The sequence below is a fragment of the Nomascus leucogenys genome, chromosome 3 (assembly GCF_006542625.1).
Source record: "Nomascus leucogenys isolate Asia chromosome 3, Asia_NLE_v1, whole genome shotgun sequence".
NCBI lineage: Eukaryota > Metazoa > Chordata > Mammalia > Primates > Hylobatidae > Nomascus > Nomascus leucogenys.
In genome coordinates, this window is record NC_044383.1 from 40,112,165 (window position 1) to 40,136,947 (window position 24,783).

Here is a 24,783-nt window from a genome sequence, read left to right on the forward strand (position 1 = left end):
AATAAGAGTGAAACTCCAGCTAAAAAAAAAAAAAAAAAAAAAAAATCAGGAGAGTGGTTACCTCTGGGAGAAGGAGGTGGATATGATATATGGGGTATTCCAGGGGCTTCTGGAGGGCTGGCAATATTCTGTCTTGACCTGGATGCTCATTAAACTGTCACATTTATGTAGTATGCATTTTTCTATGAATATATTTCAAAGTAAAAATGACAAATATCAGACAGATAAAATAAAAGTAATAATCTCTATATTCCACTAAAACTGCTGACATGTCCACTAAATACAATAATGAACACAGCACTGGGTAATTCGTTCTTTGCTTTAAGCCTTTGAGAAACTCACGGAGACAGAAGAATTCTTGTAGGTTAGCTCATGCTTATTCAATGTACTAGAAATGTTTATTTACAGGTGGGTCTGCTTGATTGTGTGTTCTAAAGCAAAAAGAAGCTCAATGTTTCTTCATCCCAAGTTTTAGCCTTTTCTTCTGAAATATAATGAGATCCTGATTTAAAGTCAAACTGCATTAACAGAAACGCTATGAGATCACAAATAAACATGAACTTCTTACATGTGCAAAGTACTGTGTGCTTTGTGCCAACCCCTATGCTATGACCTTTATCTTATAACAGCCTTTATCCCCAGTTCATAGATGAGGAAACTGAGGAAGAGAGGGGTTAAGAAACTTGCTCACCAGCATGGTGGCTCAAGCCTGTAATCCCGGCACTTTGAGAGGCTGAGGCAGGCGGATCACAAGGTCAAGAGATCGAGACCATCCTGGCCAGCACGGTGAAACCCCATCTCTACTAAAAAAAAAAAAAAAAAAAAAAATTAGGTGGGTGTGGTGGCGCGTGCCTGTAGTCCCAGCTACTCGGGAGACTGAGGCAGGAGAATCGCTTGAACCCGGGAGGCAGAGGTTGCAGTGAGCCAAGATCGCTACACTGCACTCCAGCCTGGCGACAGGAAGGAAGGAAGGAAGGAAGGAAGGAAGGAAGGAAGGAAGGAAGGAAGGAAGGAAGGAAGGAAGGAAAAGAAAGAGAAAAGAAACTTGCTAAGGTGACATAGCTCAGAGTGGTGAGGCAGAGTCTCACACTCAGATGTGGCTGACTAGTCCCTGGCCGTCTCTTGTGATCTCAGCCAGGCTGCACTGTCTTCATGCACCCTCTGGGACAGAAAGACACCATGGGCAGCTGTAGGTCCAGAAACAGTGGGGAGTCACTTCTCCATTTTCATTGAAGGCAATTGGCAGCATTTGATGAGCCAGGAAAACTTAGGCGCCCAGCTCTCACCTCTGAAGGGGTTTTGAAGAGATTCTATGTTAAGTCCTATATATATATAAAGCAAAGGATCGACTCACAGTAGATCAGTTCTGAAAAGCCATATTCCCCATGCCCGGATGGCGTTTACTTGAAATAAACTCTGTCATTCGTTTGCCGTCCAGTAGGAGGCACCCTTTAGCTGTTTTAAAAAAGCTGAACATAGGGTTACTGAGTGGGTGTGTTCAATAGCGTGAGAAGTAACAGCGAAAAGTCAAAAGAAAAAAATGACTAAAGTTTTAAAACTCCATGAAACTCAGAAAAGAATGAAAGCAGTGACGGAAAAATCAATTAATTCAGTTTCACGAACCATTGCTAAAAGGCAGCAACATTTTAGTGGTTTCCTGACCTACCCGTATTTCTTAGCTCCAAATTCATGTTGGTTTCATTTGTTGCACGGAATTATTTTTAGTTCAGGGTTTGTCCTTTTCACTTCCACGTTTCCCGAATTCATAAGTCTGTGCCTGCGGCACTGCGTAGACGCGGGGAGTTTGCCATCAGTTTACACGTTGCCTTCAGTAAAATCCGCCAGAGGTCCACCCATTTTGCCTTTTCCCCTTCCTTGCCCCGTCCCTGGGAGAAATCCTCCCTTCACTGGGAGAGAACTTCTCTCCCAAGGCGGTGCGACCCGGAGCTCCAGCGCCCGAGTCTCCACTTCGTTTGCTGAAACTTGCTTTCTGCCAGCTAAGAACCATGCTGCGAGTGATTGTGGAATCTGCCAGCAATATCCCTAAAACGAAATTTGGCAAGCCGGATCCTATTGTTTCTGTTATTTTTAAGGGTAAGAAAAAGTTTTCTTCTTTTCCTGAAGTTCTGTTTTGGAATGTTAGTTTCTTGGGTCACCTTCTTGAAAAGTCTGCATTTAGACAGCTGATGAAGCCAAGTCTCTCCAGCAGCGTTTGTTACCTGCGCAGGACAGGGGAGAGGACCCGTTTCTGGGAAAGGCATTTAATTTTCTCCAGGGCTTGAGACTCATAGAATGACCTGATGTTTTAGCTCTAAGAGTGTGATTTCTGTCAGCTCTTGGCAGAAAACGTATTTGCGAATCCCTAAATTTCAGGTATCAACAAACGTCTGTATAGGTTCAAAGTAAGTTTCAGTAGTCTTTTTTCTCTGCCTGTGAGAAATGGGTAAAGGAGGAAGAAGAGCAATTAAATTGTTGGAGGCACCATTACTCCTTGAACCAGCCTGACACTGCTTTGATTGTCACTGGGTTTCTGGGAGGTGGGGTGGGTGAAGTTCATAGTTTTACTGAGTTTTCCTGCCCTTTTCTGCCTTTGTAATTGTTTTTATATCTAGACTGTTGGGGTGTTTTTTTGTACATTCTGTAGCTTTTAAATTGCTCATTGAAGAAAGAACTCTGGACAGCTAGTTTGCAGTTTGGGGATCTAGTTCTACCTTGCTTGCTGAATGACCTTGGGCAAGTTACTTCACTTCTCTGGGATCTCAATTTTCTTTTCTGCAAAACAGGCGAGAAGGGTTTAGACGAGATCATCTCTAAAAACCTCATGGTTGGCTGAGCACAGTGGCTCATCAACCCTGAGCCAACTTTGGGAGGCGAAGGCAGGAGGATTGCTTGAGCCCAGGAGTTTGAGGCTACAGTGAGCCGTGATCACGCCACTACACTCCAGCCTGGGTGTAAAAATAAATAAAAATAAAAGGCTCATGGTAATTTTAAAAGGCTATTTTTCTATGACACTTGATTGCCATTGCAGGGGAGGGGAGAGGAATGCTTGGTGTCATGGTACAATTTGATGTAAGTGACTTAGTTTTGGCTAAAGTGGGGTTTCTAAATCTCAGTGTGGAGGCTTTATCTATTTTGTTTGTCATTGGTAAGATTGCCAGCTCACTTCTTGGCAAGAGGGATGGGAGAGAGAGGGAAAGGCAGAGAGAGTGGGAGCATGGATAGACATGTGTTTCCTGACCATGCCTTGCTACATTTCTCATTTCTTCCAGGAGCCTGACTGCTACTCCCTGTCAGTTCCTGAGGTATCTATACCTTTCGCCTTTCTTTTTCCCGTTTTTCCCCTTTATTTCTCTTCTTAAGCCTCTCCCTCTGAGGATGAGCAAGAAAATGAAAGAAATGAAACTCAAAGCTGGCTGGCTGGGTGTGGTGACTTACGCCTGTAATCCCAGAACTTTGGGAGGCTGAGGTGGGTGGATCACATGAGGGCAGGAGTTCGAGACCAGCCTGGCTAACACGGCAAAACCCCATCTCTACTGAAAATACAAAAATTAGCTGGGCATGGTGGCACATGTCTATAATTCCAGCTACTCGGGAGGCTGAGGCAGGAGGATTGCTTAAACCCAGGAGGAGGAGGTTGCAGTGAGCCGAGATCGTGCTACTGCACTCCAACCTGGGCAACAGAGTGAGACTCCATCTCAAACAAACACACAAACAAACAAACAAAAAAGCTGGCAAATTGTTGGTTGGTTTAAAAAAATCTGAAGGGCAAAAATTGGATTTAAAAAAAATTTAAAAATTTTTTTTAGAATAAGACTGGGTCTTGCTATGTTGCCCAGGCTGGTTATAATTCCCTTGCTCAAACTTTCTTCCCACCTCAGCTTCCCAAATTGTTGGGATTACAGGCGTAAACTACCACGCCCAGCTTAAAATCGGGCTCTTAAAGGACAACAAGGTTTGAAAATCTGGCTAGTGAATATCATGGACTCATGTCAGAGTTTATTTACATGCGTTAGGTTTTATTAATTTTTTGTTTCCTTGAAGCAGTTACATAATAGGGACATAATATGAAGATTTTACATCCTTCACCATTGACATATAAAGACATTAAAATATATTCATATCAGTCCGATCATGTAATTATTTAAGTATTATAGATTATAGGGGAATTGGAGTTAACGATATATTGAAATCTGACTTGTTATTTGTCTGGAGTTTGTATGCATTGGAACATTTTAAATGATGAAAAATATATCTAAGTCAATGAATGCAAACAATCAACTGAAAGTGGAAAACTTCAGTGAACTTGGCAAATATAGTCTATCCAAACAATTACACATTTAACTTTAGTCTCTTTTCTGGCCTCCTTTGTTCATACAAATCAAGTGGTAAAGTCATTCATTCATTTAGCTAACAAGCAACCTGACAGAGGAAAGGGCACTCAACTCAGAATAGGAACATCTGCATTCCAGCTGACATTAACTCAATATCTGATTTAACCACCCGGGTCTCCAGTTTCTCAGCTTTGGCATGATGGGAACTGGTCTTTAGATGCCTTCCATCTTTTAGATTCTATAATTTTCTAGTTCCAGGTATTGAGTTATCTGCTCTCAGCAAGATGTGAAATGCATTGCCTTAGGTGCTGGAGGGGATATAGTAATGAACACAGCACTCTTCTTGCTTTCAGTCTATGTCGGTGGTTTAAAATCTTGGTGATGGCAAACCCTTTACAGGTGTGTCCCCAGTTTTGAGCACTGTGTAAAATTAAGTAACGTTAAGTTCTGACGGAACTGAGGATACTTATAGCAAAATACTGTCCATCAGAGGAACATGGAACAAAGGCAGACACACTTCATAGTGTGGAGTGGGGCACGGTATGGTAAAATGGAAAAAGTCCTACAATGCCTGTAGTCCCAGCACTCAGGAGGCTGAGGCAGGAGAATCGCTTGAGCCTGGGAGGTGGAGGTTCCAGTGAGCAGAGATCGCACCACTGCACTCCAGCCTGGGAGACAGAACGAGACACTATCTCAAAAAAAAAAAGGGAAAAGCCATACCAGATCAAGGCAGTATCAAAGAAAGTCCCTGTGTTAACTGAAATATGTAAACATTTTGCCTCTTGGGTAAATAAGCAAAGTCAGGGCAGTAAGCAGCTCTTCTCAAACTATAAGATGGTGAAGAATGGCCAGGGGAAGTGATTGTTAATGGTGAGGCTCGCATAGACACTGTGAGGCCCTATTAGGCTATAGCTACACTGTACTTGGGATTGTGCTGTACTGACAACCAACTGGTTTACAGTTGACCTCAGTTTTTCGTGTTCAAACCCTTTCTTTCTTTCTTTCTTTTTGAGACTGTTTGACCCTGCCATCCAGGAGGGAAGGGTGCAGTCAGTGGTCGGATCACGGTCTCGAACTCCTGGGCTCAAACAATCCTCCCACCTCAGCCTCCTGAGTAGCTGAACTATAGGCACACACCACCATGCCCAGCTAATTTTTAATTTTTTTTGTAGAGACAGGGCCTCACTCTGTTTCTCAAGCTGGCCTCGAACTCTTGGGCTCAAGCAATCCTCCTGGCTTGGCCTCCCAAAGTATTGGGATTACAGGTATGAGCGCCCAGTTGTGTTCAACCGTGAGCGACCCTTCTGAGGCTGTCAAATTACTCAGGGCCTGGTAGGAACTAGGAGGATCTGGGGATTGCTGTAGTCCTGGTGCATGGTTTTTATGGATGTTTAGCAGCGCAGGTGTAGATTATGAAAGCCACAACGCTTATGTAATTTTTCACATCCTTGGAGTACACCAGGTTCCATGAGCCAGATCTGAATTGAGGCTGGAGTGAGCGCCTGTGAGCCAGGGGTGGCCATTCTGCCCTAAGTTCCATGCAGGCAGCCAGGCTGTGAAGCTGAATCTAGCTGAGATTAGACTACACAGACCTCTGAGACCAATTTCAACTCTGAGACTTGATGATTCCTCCAAACAGAACAGGTTGTTAAAAAACTTTTTAATTTTAAATAATATAATATTTTTAATTTCTAAAATTAAAAATGCATGTAGACATAAAATAAACTAACAACCCAGAAGGGATTATGCAATTAAAAAGTGAAAATTCTCCCCACACCTCTTCTATTCTTTCTCTCTCCCACTGTTAGTCCTTCAGGGTCACCATGCTGAACAATTTGATTTGAATCCTTCCTGATCTTTTGCTCTAGACATATAAGTTGTCCCAACTACTGCCTGTTAGCAACAGTACTGCAGTGGGTGTCCCTGTAGTGCATGTCTTTGTGAATATGCACATTTCATTTTTATTTATTTATTTTTTTTTTTAGATGGAGTCTCGCTCTGTCACTCAGGCTGGAGTGCAATGGTGTGATCTCGGCTCACTGCAACCTCCACCTCCCGGGTTCAAGCAATTCTCCTGCCTCAGCCTCCTGAGTAGCTGGGATTACAGGCGCCTGCCACCAAGCCCAGCTAATTTTTGTATTTTTAGTACAGACAGGGTTTCACCATGTTGGTCAGGCTGGTCTTGAACTCCTGGACTCATGATCCGCCCACCTCGGCCTCCCAAAGTGCTGGAATTACAGGCGTGAGCCACCGCGCCCGGCCATGAATATGCACATTTCAAAAGCACAGCTTCTATCTTTGTGTGTGTGTGTGTGTGTGTGTGTGTGTGTTTCTTTTTCCTTTTTTTTTTTTTAGACAGAGTTTCACTCTTGTTGCCCAGGCTGGAGTGCAATGGCATAATCTCAGCTCACTGCAACCTCCACCTCCTGGGTTTCAGTGATTCTCCTGCCTAGGTCACCCGAGTAGCTGGGATTACCGGTATGCGCCACCACACCCGGCTAATTTTTGTGTTTTTTGGTAGAGACAGGGTTTCACCATGTTGGCCAGGCTGGTCTTGAAATCCTGACCTCAGGTGATCCACCCGCCTTGGCCTCCCAAAGTGCTGAGATTACAGGCATGAGCCACTGCATCTGGCCTTTTCTTTTCTTTTAAAGATGCTTTTACTGGATCTTGCCATTGGCTTCCATTTTCCCTTTGACCCATCCCTTGCTTCTGTGTCCAATCTCTTGAAAAGGTGATTGAGCGGAGGTTTTCTTGCATACTTTTATATTATTGTGCCTTTACAATGTGGCAACATTACATTCATATAAAACATCCATCTCCTTGGGTGCACAGTTGTTGCTACTATAGCATTTTTCTCATTCTCTCCTTACAATATCCCCCATTCCATCAGCCAGAATTGTCTCTCCCTTCTGGTCTTGTGTAAATCTTTTTCTTGTGGAATGGCTACTGCTACTGTCCAGATGGCCACCAGATAATTGTCATGTTATTACTTATTTTTTCCAGATTCCTGTTATTTTACTTGGACCTGTTTTTGGAATGTGAGCCTAGATATTTCTAGATATCCCCCCTCTAATTAGCATATCAAACTTTGTAGTCTTGAGCGAACCACTTAACCTCTAAGAATCTTTTTTTCTTTTGAAAAATGGGGCTGTAATGGCTTATCTGAAAGGGAGTTAATCTCTAGATATCCCAAAGGCTGTGATGTATCCAATAGACACATGTGTATTTTTAGTAAAAACTTGCTTTGCTATTTGAAATTATAAAGTTGACTTTCTTTTTTCAGTCGGGGACATTAACGCCAAGAATATATCTTTTAAGGCATTTTTTAAATGAGCTCCAAAGCTATGAGATTCCACTTAAGAATGGGGAAGTACCATCCTGGCCAACATGGTAAACCCCATCTCTACTAAAAATAGAAAAATTAGCCGGGCGTGGTGGTGGGTGCCTGTAATCCCAGCTACTTGGGAGGCTGAGACAGGAGAATCGCTTGAACCCGGGAGGTGGGGGTTGCAGTGAGCTGAGATCACACAACTGCACTCCAGCCTGGCAACAGAGCGAGACTCCATCTAAAAAAAAAAAAAAAAGAAAGAAAGAAAAAAAGAGTGGGGAAGTGATGTGAGAAAGAGCTCATGGATATTATTCACTGTGGTTTGTCCAGGCATTTGGTGCGTTGCCCACACAGAGCCTTGGTTCACCCAGCGAGCACCATAGGACTCATCAAGAAGATCCCTATCAGCTCAAACTGATAATCACACTACTCGGGTATTCCCATAAAACCACTGTATTGTATTGACAAAACAATCAGGAAGGCAAAAATGTTTAATCTACTGAGTCATTCCCATCCCTTCCTGAAGAACAAGGCTTAGAGACTCACTGCCTAAGTGGCCCCACCCTATGGAAGCATGGGAACTCTCAAAGGTACACTCCCCAAAGGCACATTCTGCAGGGTCTCAGTCATCTATAAAGCTACAATTGCCCTTAAAAAATTAATTAACGTGCCTTGTTTTTCTTTCCTCCTTCACAACACATCTCGCCTGCATGCCCTCAGCTTAGGGGTGCTGGTATTTGTCTGGTATGGGTTTTCCTTTCTAATCACACGTGTGTTTCTCCTTTACTGTAGGACTTGGCCCTACCAAGAAGGCATGGGATTGTTATATCCTCTGCAACACCAGCACATCACTGATGTTGAATATACATTTTAAATATTGAGCATGTAAGCAAAGACCTGGCAGGAGATTTGAGACACCTTAGTGTGACAAAGTCCTTGATGCTTAGTCCTGAAAGAGACCCTGGGAAGTCATCCAATTAATTGCCCTTCTTTCCGGTCGAATTACGTTTAATATTCTCTCAGGTGTTTGTGAATGTGGCTTAGCAAAGAACCATGTCAAGTACTCTGAACCCTGAGTACAACCAGTTCCTAGCACCTGTTCTCTGGGGGCAAATTGGTGTCTTAGACATTTTGCATTCTCGTTCCTGGCAAGGAAAATATGAAGCTGCCAGTTTTATGCTGAACCTTCATACATGAAACGTAGTATATAGAATGCCATGATATGGCAGTGGTCACCTGACTCACTGTGTAATTTCTATTGAACAGCTGTTCTGTTGCACTGGGGTGTGCTTTGAGCAGGTCTGAGCACAGTTCTCAATCAGAAAAAGTTATGGGACATTTGATACCTTAAGCCTTATCAGTTAACTTCTTACTGGACGCAAGGGTACAAAGACCCTGAGCTCTGTGGCCAAGGATGCCTAAACGAGAATTCCAGTTGCCATCCCTAGTTGCTCATGAGCAAATAAAACCTGCAGCTTCAAGCCAGGGCATGGTGGCTCACGCCTGTAATCTCAGCACTTTGGGAAGCCGAGGTGGGTGGATCACCTGAGGTCAGGAGTTCGAGACCAGCATTATGGTGAATCCCTGTCTCTACTAAAAATACAAAAATATTAGCCAGGCGTGGTGGCCGGCACCTGTAGTCCCAAGCTACTCAGGAGGCTGAGGCAGGAGAATTGCTTGAACTCGGGAGGTGAAGGTTGCAGTGAGTTGAGATGGCACCATTACACTCCAGCCTGGGCAACAAGAGTGAAACTTCATCTCAAAAAAAAAAAAAATCAGCTTCAGTGTTCTTAATAATATCTCCTGCCTTGCAGGGCTGTTTGAGGATTAAATTAATGTACATGTGACATTGCACATGGCAGTCTATAAATCTCCTTACCTATTTGATAACAGTTTCATGGAGCGCTACAATGCACCAGAGAGTATTTCTGGAAATAAGTCTAGAAAAATATGCATAAGATGGCTTGGACTTTCAGGCCTAGGTGACCGACTAGTTAGCGCACAAGAATGAGATGCAAACCAGAATAGACATGAAAAGTTACAATCTGAGTAGATGAAAGAGTGAAAAACCTTGTGGAGAAAGTGCCATTTGGCTTGGTTTTAAAGGATGAGTGGAAATTTGACAGAAATAATGGAAAAAAGACATTCCAGACTTTGGAACAGCACAGGAGGATCAGGGAGCCATGGGGAGGAGTAATGTGGTATGAAAAGGGATTGAACTTTACTCATCAACCAGTGGGGAGCCGCTAGGCAGCAATGTGAACAGCAGGTTAGTACTAGTCAGGGAGACTAGTAAGAAGGCTTACTAGTTGAGTCAAATGCTTCTCAGCACAGATGGAGCTCATCCCAGGTCTAGAATCAGAAGGAAGTCACTAATAAGGAAAGACACTGAGGAAGCAGCCTGATTGAATTAAATTAATCAGGAAGCCACACTGGACAGGCAAATTTGGCCATCCTTCCTCACACTATACTGTGAAATGGAACATCAGACTGCCTTGCTTCCAGCTGGAGTGTGCACCCTGTGGGTGAGTGCAGGGCTGGTTGGGGTAGCTCGGCAAGAGGCCAGCATGAGGGCAGTAGCCACCTAAGGCAGCAGGCAGGGAGGCCACCAGGAGATCGAAGAAAAACAGAAACACAAAGTGATCTTTGAAGAAAAATTTTGCTGTCTTCCCAAAGATCAAATGGGGGGAGCGCTGCCTTAACCAAGCCGAGCCATGATTCATTTGCATAAGGTCCTTCTCTCCCTAGCCTGTTGTACTATCTGAAAGGATAGGGAGTCGTGGTTCAGAATTGCTTCATTGCAAGGAGCAGATACCCACTTTAGCGTGCTCAAGGACACCTTGGTTTTTCTAAAGCTAGAGAGAAATCTGGAGTCCAGATCACAGACCTCACAGGAGCCAGAATCATGTCAGCTCCCCTCTCCTCATCTCCCAGAAACTGTGCAGCCTCCTGCCTCTGTTTCTGCCTGCACATGCCAGCCATTACTTTTCTGCATATTGTCTATAATTGTTGGCTCTCTGCAAATTGGCTGTCCTTAGTGAGGCCTCTTGCATGGGCTTTGGGTTGCCGCAAGGTGACTGGGTCTTGACTACATCCAACTACAGTGGCAGCATCTCATGCATGAGATAGCTAGCGAAAAACACCAGTTGGCTTGGTTTTGGTCAGATGTTCAGCCTTGCTCCAATCAACTGTGGCCAAGGGGCAAGGAAGTCCAAGATGAAGTGGGTAGACCAGATGTGTCTACTCACAGCGCAGCCTTCTGGGGGCCTAGAGTATGAACTCTCCAGCCCATCTCCTTCCAGGGATTAGATCTCTTCTTTTCCATCTTTAATCTGTTGGTTGACATAACCTCTCACTTAAAGAACCCCCTTCTTTCTGTAATCAACACAATACTTCGAAAGGGATGACCTTTGGATTCGAAAAATTAATTTTCACTCCTGGTTTTATCCCTAGGAGCTGGGTGTCTTTGGGCAACTATATTTCTGAGCCTTCATTTCCTCATCTACAGAGTGTGGAGAATAATCTGTACGTCACAGGGAGGTTGTCGGGAGCAATTGTGATAAAATATCTAAAGAACTTGTCGTAGTGCTGACACGGAATGTTGTGTGACAAGTGCTCATGTCTTCCAGCTTTTATGCCCCACTTCTTCCCCCATTGCTGCAGGGACATACAGAGTCCTGGGGGACATTTCCAAGGGGTGTCCCAGGCTTAGCTGTTCAGAATAAACAGGATGCTGGTCAGCTGTGGCTGCACAAACAGCTTGAAGGCATTGCCAAAGTAGGTTCTTTGTTTTTAATTGTGGTAAAACACATATAATGTAAGATTTACCATCTTAACTATTTTAAGTGTACAGTTTTTTTTTGTTTTTGTTTTTGTTTTTGTTTTGAGACGGAGTGTTGCTCTGTCACCCAAGCTGGAGTGCAATGGTGCCATCTTGGCTCACTGCAACCTCTGCCTCCTGGGTTCAAGTGATTCTCCTGCCTCAGCCTCCCAGGTAGCTGGGATTACAGGCATGTGCCATCATACCCGGCTAATTTTTGTATTTTTAGTAGAGGAGGGGGTTTCACCATGTTGGCCAGGCTGGTCTTGAACTCCTGACCTCAAGTGATCTGCCCACCTCGGCCTCCCAAAGTGCTGGGATTTTATTTCTAATTTCCTGAGGAAATGGCCTACTGTTCTCTATAGAGCCTGCACCATTTTACATTCCCGCCAGCACTGCACAAGTGTTTCAATTTCTCCACAGCCTTGACAACACTTCTTTTTTACTTCTTTATTTCATAATAGCCATCTTAATGGGTGTGGGCGTAGTAGGTTCTTAGCAACTCTCTGACTTGGATTTTCAGCTCACAGTTGTTGCATTAGCTCAGAGTAAGAATTGCTGCAGTGCAGGCCTCGTCCTCAGTGTTCAGCAGGAAGGCAGCTCTCCTGTGATGGAAAGCCCGCCTGGCAAGAGCCCAGCAGCAGCCTGAAAGAGCCTGGTGGCCTCTTGGCCAGTGGAGCCCAGCTCTGAGGTCCGTGTGGCCAGAGTTGTGCTGGGAACCATAGCAGAGCCATGGTCCTCTGCAATACCAGGTCTTCCAGTTGGCCACCGCACCCAGCCTTCTTTTTTTTTTTTTTTTTTGAGACAGTGTTTCACTCTTGTTGCCCAGGCTGGAGTGCAATGGTGCAATCTTGGCTCACTGCAACCTCCACCTCCCAGGTTCAAGCAATTCTCCTGCCTCAGCCTCCTGAGTAGCTAGGATTACAGGAGCATGCCACCATGCCAGGCTAATTTCTGTATTTTTAGTAGAGAAGGGGTTTTGCCATGTTGGCCAGGCTGGTCTCGATCTCCTGACCTCAGGTGATCTGCCCACCTCGGCCTCCCAAAGGGCTGGGATTACAGGCGTGAGGCACCATGCCCGGCCCTCACTTCGTTTTTAGGAAGTAGGTATTATTGTCATCTTCATTTTCCCTATGAGGGAGCTGAGGCAAAGACAGGTCAGGATTTAACTGGATTCCAGATAGTCCATGCGTCTTCACTGAGCTCAGCATGGATGAAGAAACAACTCACAACCTCTGACTACACAACCAACTCGCATAAACAGTTCCTCTCTCTGAACAGATTGAGTTGTTTAGTGGTTGGGGTCATTAAGATCCAGTCTGAAAAAGGAAGAAAGTGTACCAAGAACAAAAGAACTTAAAAAAAAAAAGAAAAAGAAAAACGAAACCCATCCCTCCTGGGGTGAGTTTGCAACAGAGCAATGAAAGCCTTTATGACATGCTGTGACTCAGAAGCTCGGAGGTGACATAGCTTAGCAGTGAATCAGTTCCGCTGATAGTCAAGTTTGAGCCATTTTATTAGTGGAGACTAGAATTGTAACTTCTTGTAATGTAAAGCATTAAAAATCTAGTATTTGACTGGCAGGGCGAGGTCCACTTCATTTCACCTCCATTTGTTAGTTTATAACCATCATCTTTTTCATCTCAATAGTGCAGCTTATAAATTGAAAAAAAAAATCCTTGCCCTTCTCTCTCTTTCTTTCAATAAATAAAACGTTATGTTTTTGCTTACCCCTCCTAACGGACTGAATTCATTGCTAGGACACTCCCTGTCTCTGTCCCTTCTATGTTTAGCAGCTCCTTCCTCATTCCAAGCATGAATCCATTCAACAAGTATTGATCCAAGTATTGATTGAGAGGGTACTCTGCCAGGCAGTGTGCTTAGCTCTGTGTATAGGGTGGGGAACAAAGCAAGTTTGTTTGTTTTGTTATAAGACATGCAGCTTATAGTCTAGGTTGTAAATAGGGCCAGCGTTCAGTGAATTAAGAGTGTAGGCTGGGTGTGGTGGCTCACACCTGTAATCCCAGCACTTTGGGAGGCTGAGGCGGGCGGATCATTTGAGGTCAGGAGTTCGAGACCAGCCTGGCCAACATGATGAAACCCTGTCTCTGCTAAAAATACAAAAATTAGCCAGGCATGGTGGTGGGCACCTGTAGTCCCAGCTACTCGGGAGGCTGAGGCAGGAGAATGGCTTGAACCTGGGAGACAGAGGTTGCAGTGAGCTGAGATTGTGCCACTGCACTCCAGCCTGGGTGACAGAGTGACTCTGTCTCAAAAACAACAAAAAAAAAAACTTCTGGAAAGGAGACATTATCATTATTGGTGATTATATTGATGGTGATGGTTTACTGGCTGAAGCGGGTAGATCACCTTAGGTTTTTTAAGTACTTTTTTTTTTCTTTTTTTTTTTTTTTTTTTGAAAGTTGCTGGCGTGGATGGGTGCATGTACCTGTAGTCCCCTACTCGGAGCTGTCAGGTGCGCACCACCATGCTCAGCTAATTTTTGTTTTTTTCAGTAGAGACGGGGTTTCACCATGTTGGCCAGGCTGGTCTCGAACTCCTGACCTTAGGCGATCTGCCCGCCTCGGCCTCCCAAAGTGCTGGGATTACAGGTGTGAGCCACTGCGCCCGGCCTACTCCTTTATTTTCTCACCAAAAAAGTAAAAATAAAAATAAGAAAGAAGTCCTCACTTGAGAGCTGAACAAACTGAGTCTCGGGTAGAGTGGGTGAAATGCCTCGCTCAAGGTCTCACAGCAGGGTCTAGGTGGAGCTGGAACACTAACGCCCACCGCTGAGGCTGTACCACCTGTGCTGTCCCTTATGCAGCCCTGAGTGCTTGGTCTTGGTCGCATCCAAATTTGGCCCATCCTGTGGTCAGGCACATGAACTCAGCCCACATTGCTGGCAATCTGGGCTCTGCTGCTTACCCTTGGCAGTAACCTCCCTGGACAAAGCCAGCCCTGAGGGCATCTGAGTCCATGGCCTGGCCAACATGGTGAAACCCCGTCTCTACTAAAAATATAAAAGTTAGCTGGGCGTGGTGGTGCATGTCTGTAGTCCCAGCTACTCGGGAGGCACCACCATGCCCGGCTAATTTTTTGTGTTGTTAATAGAGACAGGGTTTCACCAAGTTGGCCAGGCTGGCCTCAAACTCCTGACCTCTAGCGATCCACCCGCCTCAGCCTCCCAAAATGCTGGGATTACGGGCATGAGCCACCATACCTGGCTCATGGGTATAATCTTATTTGTTCTCCACAACAACACAAGGAGGTGCCAAAGGCAGATATTCATACCGATTGTGCAGATGAAGATATTTAGACTCAGATATCAAGGGAGGCTAAAGCTCTGTAGCCAGAAAGAGGCAGGGAAGGACTAGAAGCTGGGTCTTGGGATGCTTGGTCCTTTGCCTTTTCCCACTGCTTCATATATGGCTGGTTTTCTTTGTGCTTGGCGTCTTCTCATTTTAATTCCACCCTCTCTCCGTGTCCCAGGCCCCACTGACAAACAACAGCTCACAAACACTCCTGACTCCCAGCTCTCCCTCCGATCCGCAGCAAACAACCAGCCCAGCTTGCTAAAACACCCAGAGGTGAAAGCCATGCACAGCATAGGAAGGAGGGTTGAGGAAAGTGGATTAAACTGCCGGCAGGGCCCAAAATCCACTGAAAGAGATGATTAATGATGAGACACCAGGGTCTGAAGCTGAGGTTAAATTCAACTAGAAATTCTTGGCCTGGGAGGGATAGGATCTAGTTATCGAGATTTTTCACTCCGTGCTTTGCATTTGTTTTCAAGGTTGTTTTAAGTGACTATTTTATTTTCTTTTGATACCATCTCTTGGAGAGAGGAAGGGCAGAGGACTGGATCCTCCTAAAGCTTGCCTGAAGGAAGCAGTTGATAGTTCTGATTCCAACACCTGGTAATGTCCCCTGTGTCCTGCGCACGGTATGCCTTCTCATTTGATCCTTGCTGCAATTCCACCACGTGGGCTTTTGTATCCCCTTTTTAGAAGACACTCGGGACTTAAGAGGCACCGTAGGCCCTACCTGCTCAGCTGGGTTTAAAGTGTATTTGCTGAGTACTTGAGACTTAATTCATTCTCTAGCAAATTATGTCTCAGAAATATACTAGTCAGAAGCCAGAGGGGTTGAGTGGCTCCAGAGCCAGAAGACCTATATTCAAATTCTGGCTTTGTTTCTTACTAGCTGGTAATCCTGGACAAGCTACTTAACTTTCTTGTGCCTGGAATAAGGATCATAATAATAACAGGTAACATTTACAAAGCCCTTAGAAGAGTGCCTGGCAGATGGTAAGCCCTACAGTTGGTAGGAATTATTCCTGGGCATTAGATACCACTCTTTATTAATGAAGAAGTCTAGATATGAAGAGCTGGAGTAAGTAGACCAAGTTCACACCACTGGAAGGTCTGAAAAAGTGACAGGTCGCCTGGCAGCCTCTGCCTGCAGTGGCAGTTAAGAGCACAGGTTTGGAAACAAGGCTGACTTGGGGCTGAAGCGCAGCTCTGCCACTTACTGGCTCTATGATCTTGGGCAAGTCAGTTAACAACCCTGATCCTCAGTTTCCTTATCTGTAAAATGAGCATACTCATATCTCCTATTTTTGTTGTTGTTTGTTTGTTTGCTTGTTTGTTTGAGACAGAATCTTGCTCTGTCACCCAGGCTGGAGTACAGTGGCCTGATCACGGCCCACTGCAGCCTTGATCTCTAGGGCTCAAGTGATCCTCCCACCTCAGCCTCCTAAGTGAGTAATTGGGACCACAGGTGCAAGCCACCATGCCAGGCTAATTTTTAAATTTTTTGTAGAGATGGAGTCTCATTATGTTTCCCAGGCAGGTCTCAACCTCCTGGACTCAAGCCATCTCCCACCTCTGGCCTCCCAAAGTGCTGGGATTACAGGTGTGAGCACTGCGCCCAGCCTCCCTTGTAGGAAACAGACGTGAATGTGTTTAATACGCCCAGCACACAACACAAACACCAAGGCAGTCAAGCCGGGTGCCTGGCCCTCCTGGGCGCCCTTCCCAGCAGCCCTGGCAGTGAGCAGAGCTGGGACATGACCACGCCCCAGCATCAGCCTTTAGGAAGCAGATTCTGGCTGAGTCATTCAAATGGACTGGACTTCGCTGCAGCTCCCTTGAAAAATGTGGGTTTGATTCAAGAGCCTGTACATCTGAAAGGTCATTTCCAGAGGCCAGTGGGGCACTGGGTGTGGAGAGGGGAGCAGTCACCCCTCCTGCCTTTTTGCTAGGGCATTTCTGCTTATCAGTGATATCAGTGACTGTTTCAGAAATGTCCCAAACAGCCTCGCTTTGTATCACTGTTGCCACTTGCCCAAAATGCCTTTCTCCTAGAACCTGTTTGGCAGCATCTTCCTGGAATGATAGGGCAGCCAGGGTTGGAAAGCCAAAGTCAGAGACACTCCCGGAGAGGGGTCCACCTGATGGGCCCTGTGTCCCTGTGCTCCCCCAGGTGTCTATCAAGTCCCGAGGGTGGAGGCATTTCTGCCAGCCCTTCTCAGAACCTTCTCTGCCCCTTGTTGATAGTAGAAATTAGCTGGCTCCTGGAGGCTGCCAGGCTGCCTGCCAGGGAGGAGCAGTCACTGCTCACATGCCAGCTGCCCCAGGGAACCTCAGAGGCCTGGAATGGAGCCACATGGAAGAAATATTCCACCAGGGCGGTCCCAGCCTCACAGGGCACTTCCTCCAGTCAGAGGGGCCCTGCCTTCCGGAGCTCCACAGCCTGGGAACCCCTTGGGGGGATGCAAGGAGGCTGCCCTGGTGCTGTAATAAGAAATCATCTAGGCCGGGCGCGGTGGCTCACACTTGTAATCCCAGCACTTTGGGAGGCCGAGGCGGGCGGATCACGAGGTCAGGAGATCGAGACCACGGTGAAACCCCATCTCTACTAAAAATACAAAAAAAATTAGCCGGGCGTGGTGGCGGGCACCTGTAGTCCCAGCTACTCGGAGAGGCTGAGGCAGGAGAATGGCGTGAACCTGGGAGGCGGAGCTTGCAGTGAGCCGAGATTGCGCCACTGCACTCTAGCCTGGGCGACAGAGCGAGACTCCGTCTCAAAAAAAAAAAAAAAAAAAAAAAGAAATCATCTAGCTGTGCATGGTGGCTCACGCCTGTAATCCCAGCACTTTGGGAGGCTGAGGTGGTCGGATCACCTGAGGTCAGGAGTTTGAGACCAGCCTGGCCAACATGGTAAAACCCTATCTCTACTGAAAATACGAAAAGTAGATGGGCATGGTGGCACATGCCTGTAGTCCCAACCACTTGGGAGGCTGAGGCAGAAGAATGGCTTGAATCCAGGAGGTGGAGGTTGCAGTGAGCCGAGATTGCACCACTACACTCCAGTCATCTCAAAAAAAAAAAAAAAAAAAAGAAAAGAAAAAGAAAGAAATCATCTGATAGCTCTCATTTGTTTAGTGCTTACTATGTGCCAGGCCCTGGGCTGGGCACTTTGTATTCATTCTTTCATTTAATCATTAAAGCCGCCCTAGTAATCACACTTACATGAACTTATGAAGTCCAATTTACTCCATCATGGAGAAATTACTATGTAGTAAGCATTGTGGGGGGAATAACAATATTAATAATACATAGTCTCAGCCTTCAAACATCACCCTCTTGTCTTAATCCTCCAACTTTGGAAATTAATTGCTGTTTGTCTCTTTTGACCGGGGTTTGAATCCCAGTTCCATCACTTACTAGCTGTGTGACCTCTAATAAGTTGCTTAACCTCTCTGTGTCTTGGTTTCTTCCTCTGTAACTGGCAATGATCATAATAGAACTTATCTGTTAGAGTTGTGAAGATTAAGTGAGAGAATCCATGGGAAGTACTGGGAACAGTGACTCGGTTCAGAGCACTTAATAATAAGTGCTAGCCATGTATGGGTGTGGTTCAGGGGTGTGTGAAATGTTAGGCAAAATGGCAGATGAATTCATATGGGGCTTTATATATCTCAAAAGAAAGGAGGCATGACCCAGAGACCTAGAAAAGGGGAAGAAGTACTTCTGAATGGGAGATCAAATGTAGACTCTTGGCTGAACCTAGAGATCTTGTTGTTCTATTTTGTCTACCGAAGAGCTGAGTTACTTAGGGAGCTTTTGTAGACAGCACGCTCACTTTTCCTGAGGCCATTTCAGAAAGACACAGCAATCTAACCGTTCAGGACTTGGGGGGCACTTCATAAAGCTTATGTACCATAAGTCTGGGGGAAAACTTAGAGATTATCTCGTCTGAATGCATCAGTTTATATATGAGGGACTCTGAGCTTGGGGGTTCGGCCTTATATTTTCCTAAGATAACAGCTCAAAGGAAGAGAAGTCACAGATATGAAAGTCCAGTCAGAGGGGCTGGGCCGACATCTGTGCTTTTCCCTGCAGGATTTTTAGGATCAGTGAGATAGTGTGTATTTGGAAGCATTTCAAATGTGTTACCATCGTGTTACTTCCGTGGGCACCTGGTGTTATTGGTTGGACTAGTCAGGATCCTCCAGAGCAGCAGAAGCAATGGGATGTGTGTGCATGTGTTTGTGCAGAGACAGAAAGAGAGATTTTAAGGAACCGGCTCATGCAGTTGTGGGGGCTAGCAAGTCTGAAATTTGCAGGGCGGGCCAGCAAGCTGGAAATTCACGTAAGAGTTGATGTTGCAATCTCCAGTCTGAATTCCACAGCTTAGAAACTCAGGCAGGGTTTCTATGTTAGAGTCTAGAGGCAGAATTTCTTCTCCAGGAAACCAGTTTTTGCTCTTAAGACCTTCAACTGTTTGGATGAGGCCCATCTAAATTATAGAGGGTAATTTTGCTTTACTTAAAGTCAACTGAGTGTAAATGTTTATCACATCTACAAAATACCTCGACAGCAACATCTGGACTTATGTTTGACCAAACAATTAGACACCACCATAGCCTAGCCAACTTGACATTAAAATGAACCAACGCAGCTGACCACCGGCACAGATGTAGCAAGCCAGTCTCAGGAGTCCTGATGTCTTTCAGGCCTTTTTTTTTTTTTTTTTTTTTTTTTGAGACAGGGTCTTGCTCTGTCACCCAGGATGAAGTGCAGGGGTGTGGCCACTGCAGCCTCGACCTCCCAAGCTCGAGCAATCCTCCCACCTCAGCCTCCTGAGTAGCTGGGACTATTGGTGCATGCCAGTATGCCTGGTTAATTTTTAAATATTTTGTAGAGATGGGCCAGGTGTGGTGGCTCACGCCTGTAATCCCAGCACTTTGGGAGGCCGAGACAGGTGGATCATTTGAGGTCAGGAGTTCGAGACCAGCCTGACCAAAATGGTGAAACCCCCGTCTCTACTAAAATACAAAAATTAGCCAAGCATGGTGGTGGGCACCTGTAACCTCAGCTACTCGGCAGGCTGAGGCAGGAGAATCACTTGAACCCAGGAGGCGGATGTTGCAGTGAGCCAAGATTGCACCACTGCACTAGATCCTGGGTGACAGATTAAAAAAAAAAAATTTTTTAGAGACGAAGTCTCACTATGTTGCCCAGGCTGGTCTTGAACTCCTGGACTCAAGCGATCCTCTGGCCTTGGCCTTCCAAAGTGTTGGGATTACAGGTATGGGCACTGCACTGGGCCAGGCCTTTTCAATAAGGGTCTGACACACTGGCTGGTAGGTGAACAGCAAAGGAAATGGTTCTGTGCAAGAGGATGGGTGGTTTGGCTAAGAGAGCTGTTCAGTTCTCCCAGAAACTTTGCTTGGAGGCTGGCATTGGGGTTAATTACTGCAGTGGTGACCTCCGCAGAACTGAGTGAGAGGCAGGCGTAGCTAATCGGAAAACAGGAAATGTCCTGAAGAATGACCTGAGCCCTTGAGCACACTCAGAATGTGCCCTGCATTTGAGTCAGTTGTTATGTTCTGGGCTGAAAGGATTTTCTTTCTTTCCATAGGAAGAAACAGTCATCTTAATAAAATTAGACGCAGGAGCCAGGTTGGGGGGTAGGTAATGTGGAGAAAGAAGAGGGAGTTTCCTGTAATTCAATTTGATGTTCAGTGCCTGCAGGTTTAACCTTTTTTTTTATTTTTAAAGAGGTAGAATCAAATAATTGACTAATATAAATATGTGACTGGCTGATGATAAGAAAAACAATTTATCTACTTTTTTTTTTTTTGCCTGATGTGTTTATGTATGAGAATAGGTTTTCAATAAAATGTAACATATACACATTTTGATAAACATCAGAGCCTCCTTCTTGGAAGAGATTGAGCTGGGTTTCTCCAGAAGGGTAGGAGCCAATGCCAGCCACTTAGTTTTTCCTTATTAGCTGGGGAAATGGGAGGTGCAGTGGTCAAATGCACGGGCTCAGGACTCATACTAGACCTGGTTACAGGGCTTCGTCCTAGCCCTGTGATCTTGAGCAAGTTACCTAACCATTCTGGGCTCTCTGCTTCTCTGCAAACTGAGGATAATAACAGTGCCTACCTCATAGGCTTACCAGGAGGATTCAATGAAATGATGCATGTAAAGGGCTTGGCAGGCCGGGCACAGTGGCTCACGCCTGTAATCTCAGCACTTTGGGAGGCCGAGGTGAGCGGATCACTTGAGGTCAGGAGTTCGAGACTAGCCTGGCCAACATGGGGAAACCCTGTCTGTACTAGAAATATAAAAATTAGCTGGATGTTGTGGCACACACCTGTAATCCTAGCTACTCAGGAGGCTGAGGCAGGAGAGAGATTGTAGTGAGCCAAGATTGCACCATTGCACTCCAACCTGGGTGACAGAGTGAGACTCTAACTCAAAAAAAAAAGGTGGGGGGCTTAGCAATGCCCAGCCTGCAGTGAGCGTCTCCTAGAGGTAGTGCCATTAGCATCAACCTCACACAGTGAGTGCCAGGAGCTGCAGGAAGTTCCGGTTGAACAGCTCCACCTGGTCTGTGGTCAACTGGCATCTGCCTGGACTCAGCCACTCCCCTTTGTTTTCAACACACAATTGAATCATGTGTCCGGGAATATGCGCTGGGAGAATTGTTGGGCCGCTTGGTTTTTCTCATGGGTTATAAACTTTTTGAAGTTATAAAATCCAGTTTCTAATACCCTCCTCCTTTAAGTACTTATATCAGCCAAATGAAGCTTAGCCTGGTACTTGAGGCTTCACAGGGAGACCATAACCTTCCCACAAAGCCCATTTGCCCCCTACCCAGTTCTACACTCTTTGGTTCCAGCTGGTTGGGTCCTGGAGAGTCCCCAGATGTGACATAACTGGTTCTCCTTCCTCCATGCCTGATCCACCCACCCTATTGCGTCTACTGGAGTGAGCTTGTCTTCCAGCTCCACATTTCCAACCCCTCCTCGTCCTTGAATTCTCATCTAGCTCAGCCTCTGCTTCTTCTGTGCACACAGCCTGAAGTCACCTTTCTTTCCTCTGAATTTGTCTGTGCATTGATACCCCTCTGATAGCAACTGAAGTCCTTTCTCTATCAGTCCCCTATAGCCACATTTCCCCTCCCCACTAGACCCCCTGAGGGCAGGAACCATGTCTTGGGTACATGTACATGTCTCCTACAGTGCTCAATGCCTGGCAGCGCCATTTCACAAACATTTGTTGTGTGGAAGAATGAAGGAGCTGATTAATGTTTGCGGAAGAACTCACTTAGTGAACCATTTCTGTGGGCTGAGCTGTGAGGTCTCTTGGCCTGAGCTGACCAGTCATTATTTCTGTTTATTCTCCCTCTGACAGGCAGGAAGGAACTTCAGGATGAGAATGAGACAGGCAAGAGCATGGTGGAGCTTTTTGCTTTTTCTTTTCTTTTCTTAGATGGAGTTTTGCTAGTGCAATGGCGCGATCTGGGCTCACTGCAACTTCCGCCTCCCAAGTTCAAGTGATTCTCCTGCCTCAGCCACCCGAGTATCTGGGATTACAGGTGCCTGCCACCACACATGGCTACATTTTGTATTTTTAGTAGAGATGGGTTTCACCAGGTTGGCCAGGCTGGTCTCAAACTCCTGACCTCAGGTGATCCGCCTGCCTCAGCCTCCCAAAGTGCTGGGATTACAGGCATGAGCCACTGCACCTGGCCTGTGGAACTTTTTTTTTCTTTTTCTTTTTCTTTTTTTTTTTTTTTTTTTGGAGATGGGGTCTCGCTCTGTTGCCCAGGCTGGAGTGCAGTGGCTCGATCTCGGCTCACTGCAACTTCCGCCTCCTGGGTTCAAGCAATTCTCCTGCCTCAGCCTCTCGAGTGGCTGGGACTATAGGCATCCACCACCATGCCCGGCTAATATTTTTTGTATTTTAGTAGAGACAGGGTTTCACCATGTTGCCCAGGCTGGTCTCAAACTCCTGAGCTCAGGCAATCCACCTGCCTCGGCCTCCCAAAGTGCTAGGATTACAGGCATGAGCCACCATGTCCAGCCAGCCTGTGGAAATTTTTAAGACTAAGAACTATCTTACACTCTTCTGTTTCCTGTTACTGGCACAGAGTGGATGCTTAATAAATGTTTGTGAATGAATGAATGAACAAATGAATTTTTTCACACTCCCCAGCTGCTGACTCTGGAACAATCCTGTCCCTCCAGAGGGCAGAGAGGATCTGTGGTCCCAGGCTTGGCATCAAGGTAGCTCGCAGCGTGTCTTCCGTGTACTCCGTTTCCTAGGTCAGGAACCAGGCTTGGGACTTGTTTCATGTTGACAAGCGCTAGTTTTTTCTGTGACCTCCCTGGAGCCCTTGTCCCTGCCTTGGCTCCCTGGTTGGCGTCTTGGGGACTTGGAGACTGGAATGTTGCTTCCGTGCCATCTGTCAGTGATGCAAATCCTACCCCAAGCCCGGGTGCTCAGTTTCTATTGCATTATTTGCTGCCTTCTCCTTGCTTTCCTTTCTTGCTGGGACTTCTTGGAATTGCCTATCTTCTCTCTTGAAGGACTGCCATGGTCTCAGGGTCCAGATCCACTCCTTTGTGACTCAGTTCTCCACCCCCCAAGCCCCGGTTATGGGAGCAGGGTAGTGGTAAGGTAGAGGGAGCTTGGTGATACTATTTCATGCTTGTTGAATGCAGGGATTCCTAACCTTTTTCAAGGTCACTAACACATTTGAGAATCTGATGAGAACAATGAGCTGTTTCCTCCAAGAAAACTCACAGATGCAGTATTTTGTGTATTAGAGCAAATAATCTTGGAGAGTTTCAGGGTACCCTGGAATGCGACTATAAATTTCCTTATGGACATTTTCCAAGATGCCAAGCCCATCACACATGTTATATTTATGCATCTTTATTATCCAGCATTTCCAACAGCTTCCAGTAAGGCACTGTGGCATGGTGGCAAACACATACAAACACAGATTTTGGAGCCAGAGGGATGTAGTTCAAAATCTGGCTGTTTCCTTATTAGCTGTGTAATTGAAGGCAGGTTGACTAGTCTCCATCTTCTTGGCTGAGAAATGGGAATGACCATGTTTACCCGGAAGAATTGTCTCAATGGTTAGAGACACTGCGGTAGAATGCAGAGCCTGGCACCTAGAGATGATTCTGTAGAGGGAGCAGCTACAATTACACATAGAAACCATTTTGTCCAGTTCTATTTAAGTTAAAAATTCTTTGCATGTCTCCTCTTTCTCTCAAGAGCACTTTCTTATACTGTAACCAGAGAGGAGGATTGGGAGTTTCTGTTAGATGAGGAGAGGGAAGGGTGGGGTCAAAATGGAAGTGTGGGAGGGGAAGTTTCAGGACAGCTTCTAGGGGACCTCAGAGTCAGATGCAATGAGGGGCTCTGTAGGCCACATAGAGAGAGCACAGGCAGAACCAGCCAGGATAGGTCTGGGCACAAGCCGACGAGTAGCGTCACGCTGAAGCTTAGGAAGGCAAGCCATTGGGCTGTGTGTTGCCCTCTCAAGTGGAAAAATTAATGCTTAGCAGAGTGAGGGCCATGACTCACGGCCTTGCTATGCTGAGGTCTTGGAAGAATGAGGTGGTTAGTCCCACAGGCAGCTGTGTGCTGGGAGCCAAAGCAATGTGACATTAGCTAAACAAAACCCACTACCTCCTACATTCCACAGCAGCAGAGGAGAAGCAAAGGCTGAGGAGTGATTCAAAGTGTGGCCACTAATGTGAGACTGCCTGGGTCTCAAATCCTAGCAAGACCATTTATTAACTGTGTGACTTATTTGTTTTTTGTTTTGAGACTGAGTCTCGCTCTATCCTTTAGGATGGAGTGCAGTGACACGATCTCGGCTTACTGCAACCCCTGCCTCCTGGGTTCAAGTGATTCTCCTGCCTCAGCCTCCTGAGTAGCTGGGATAATAGGCACCCATCACCATGCCTGGTTAAT

At 45.9% G+C, this 24,783-nt stretch overlaps 1 protein-coding gene across 2 annotated transcripts in view; it reads left to right on the forward strand.

The window, feature by feature from the left end:
• The first annotated feature begins 1,785 nt into the window (after positions 1–1,785).
• The window catches only part of MYOF (myoferlin), a 174,608-nt gene continuing 151,610 nt past the window's right edge, over positions 1,786–24,783 (forward strand). The window contains exon 1 of one of the 2 annotated variants that reach the window (XM_030809247.1): positions 1,786–2,094. In XM_030809247.1, the coding sequence (XP_030665107.1) occupies positions 2,007–2,094 (88 nt within the window). In that variant the 5' untranslated portion in view covers positions 1,786–2,006. The remainder of the gene's footprint in view (positions 2,095–24,783) is intronic. The other variant, XM_030809248.1, reaches the window with a different exon arrangement.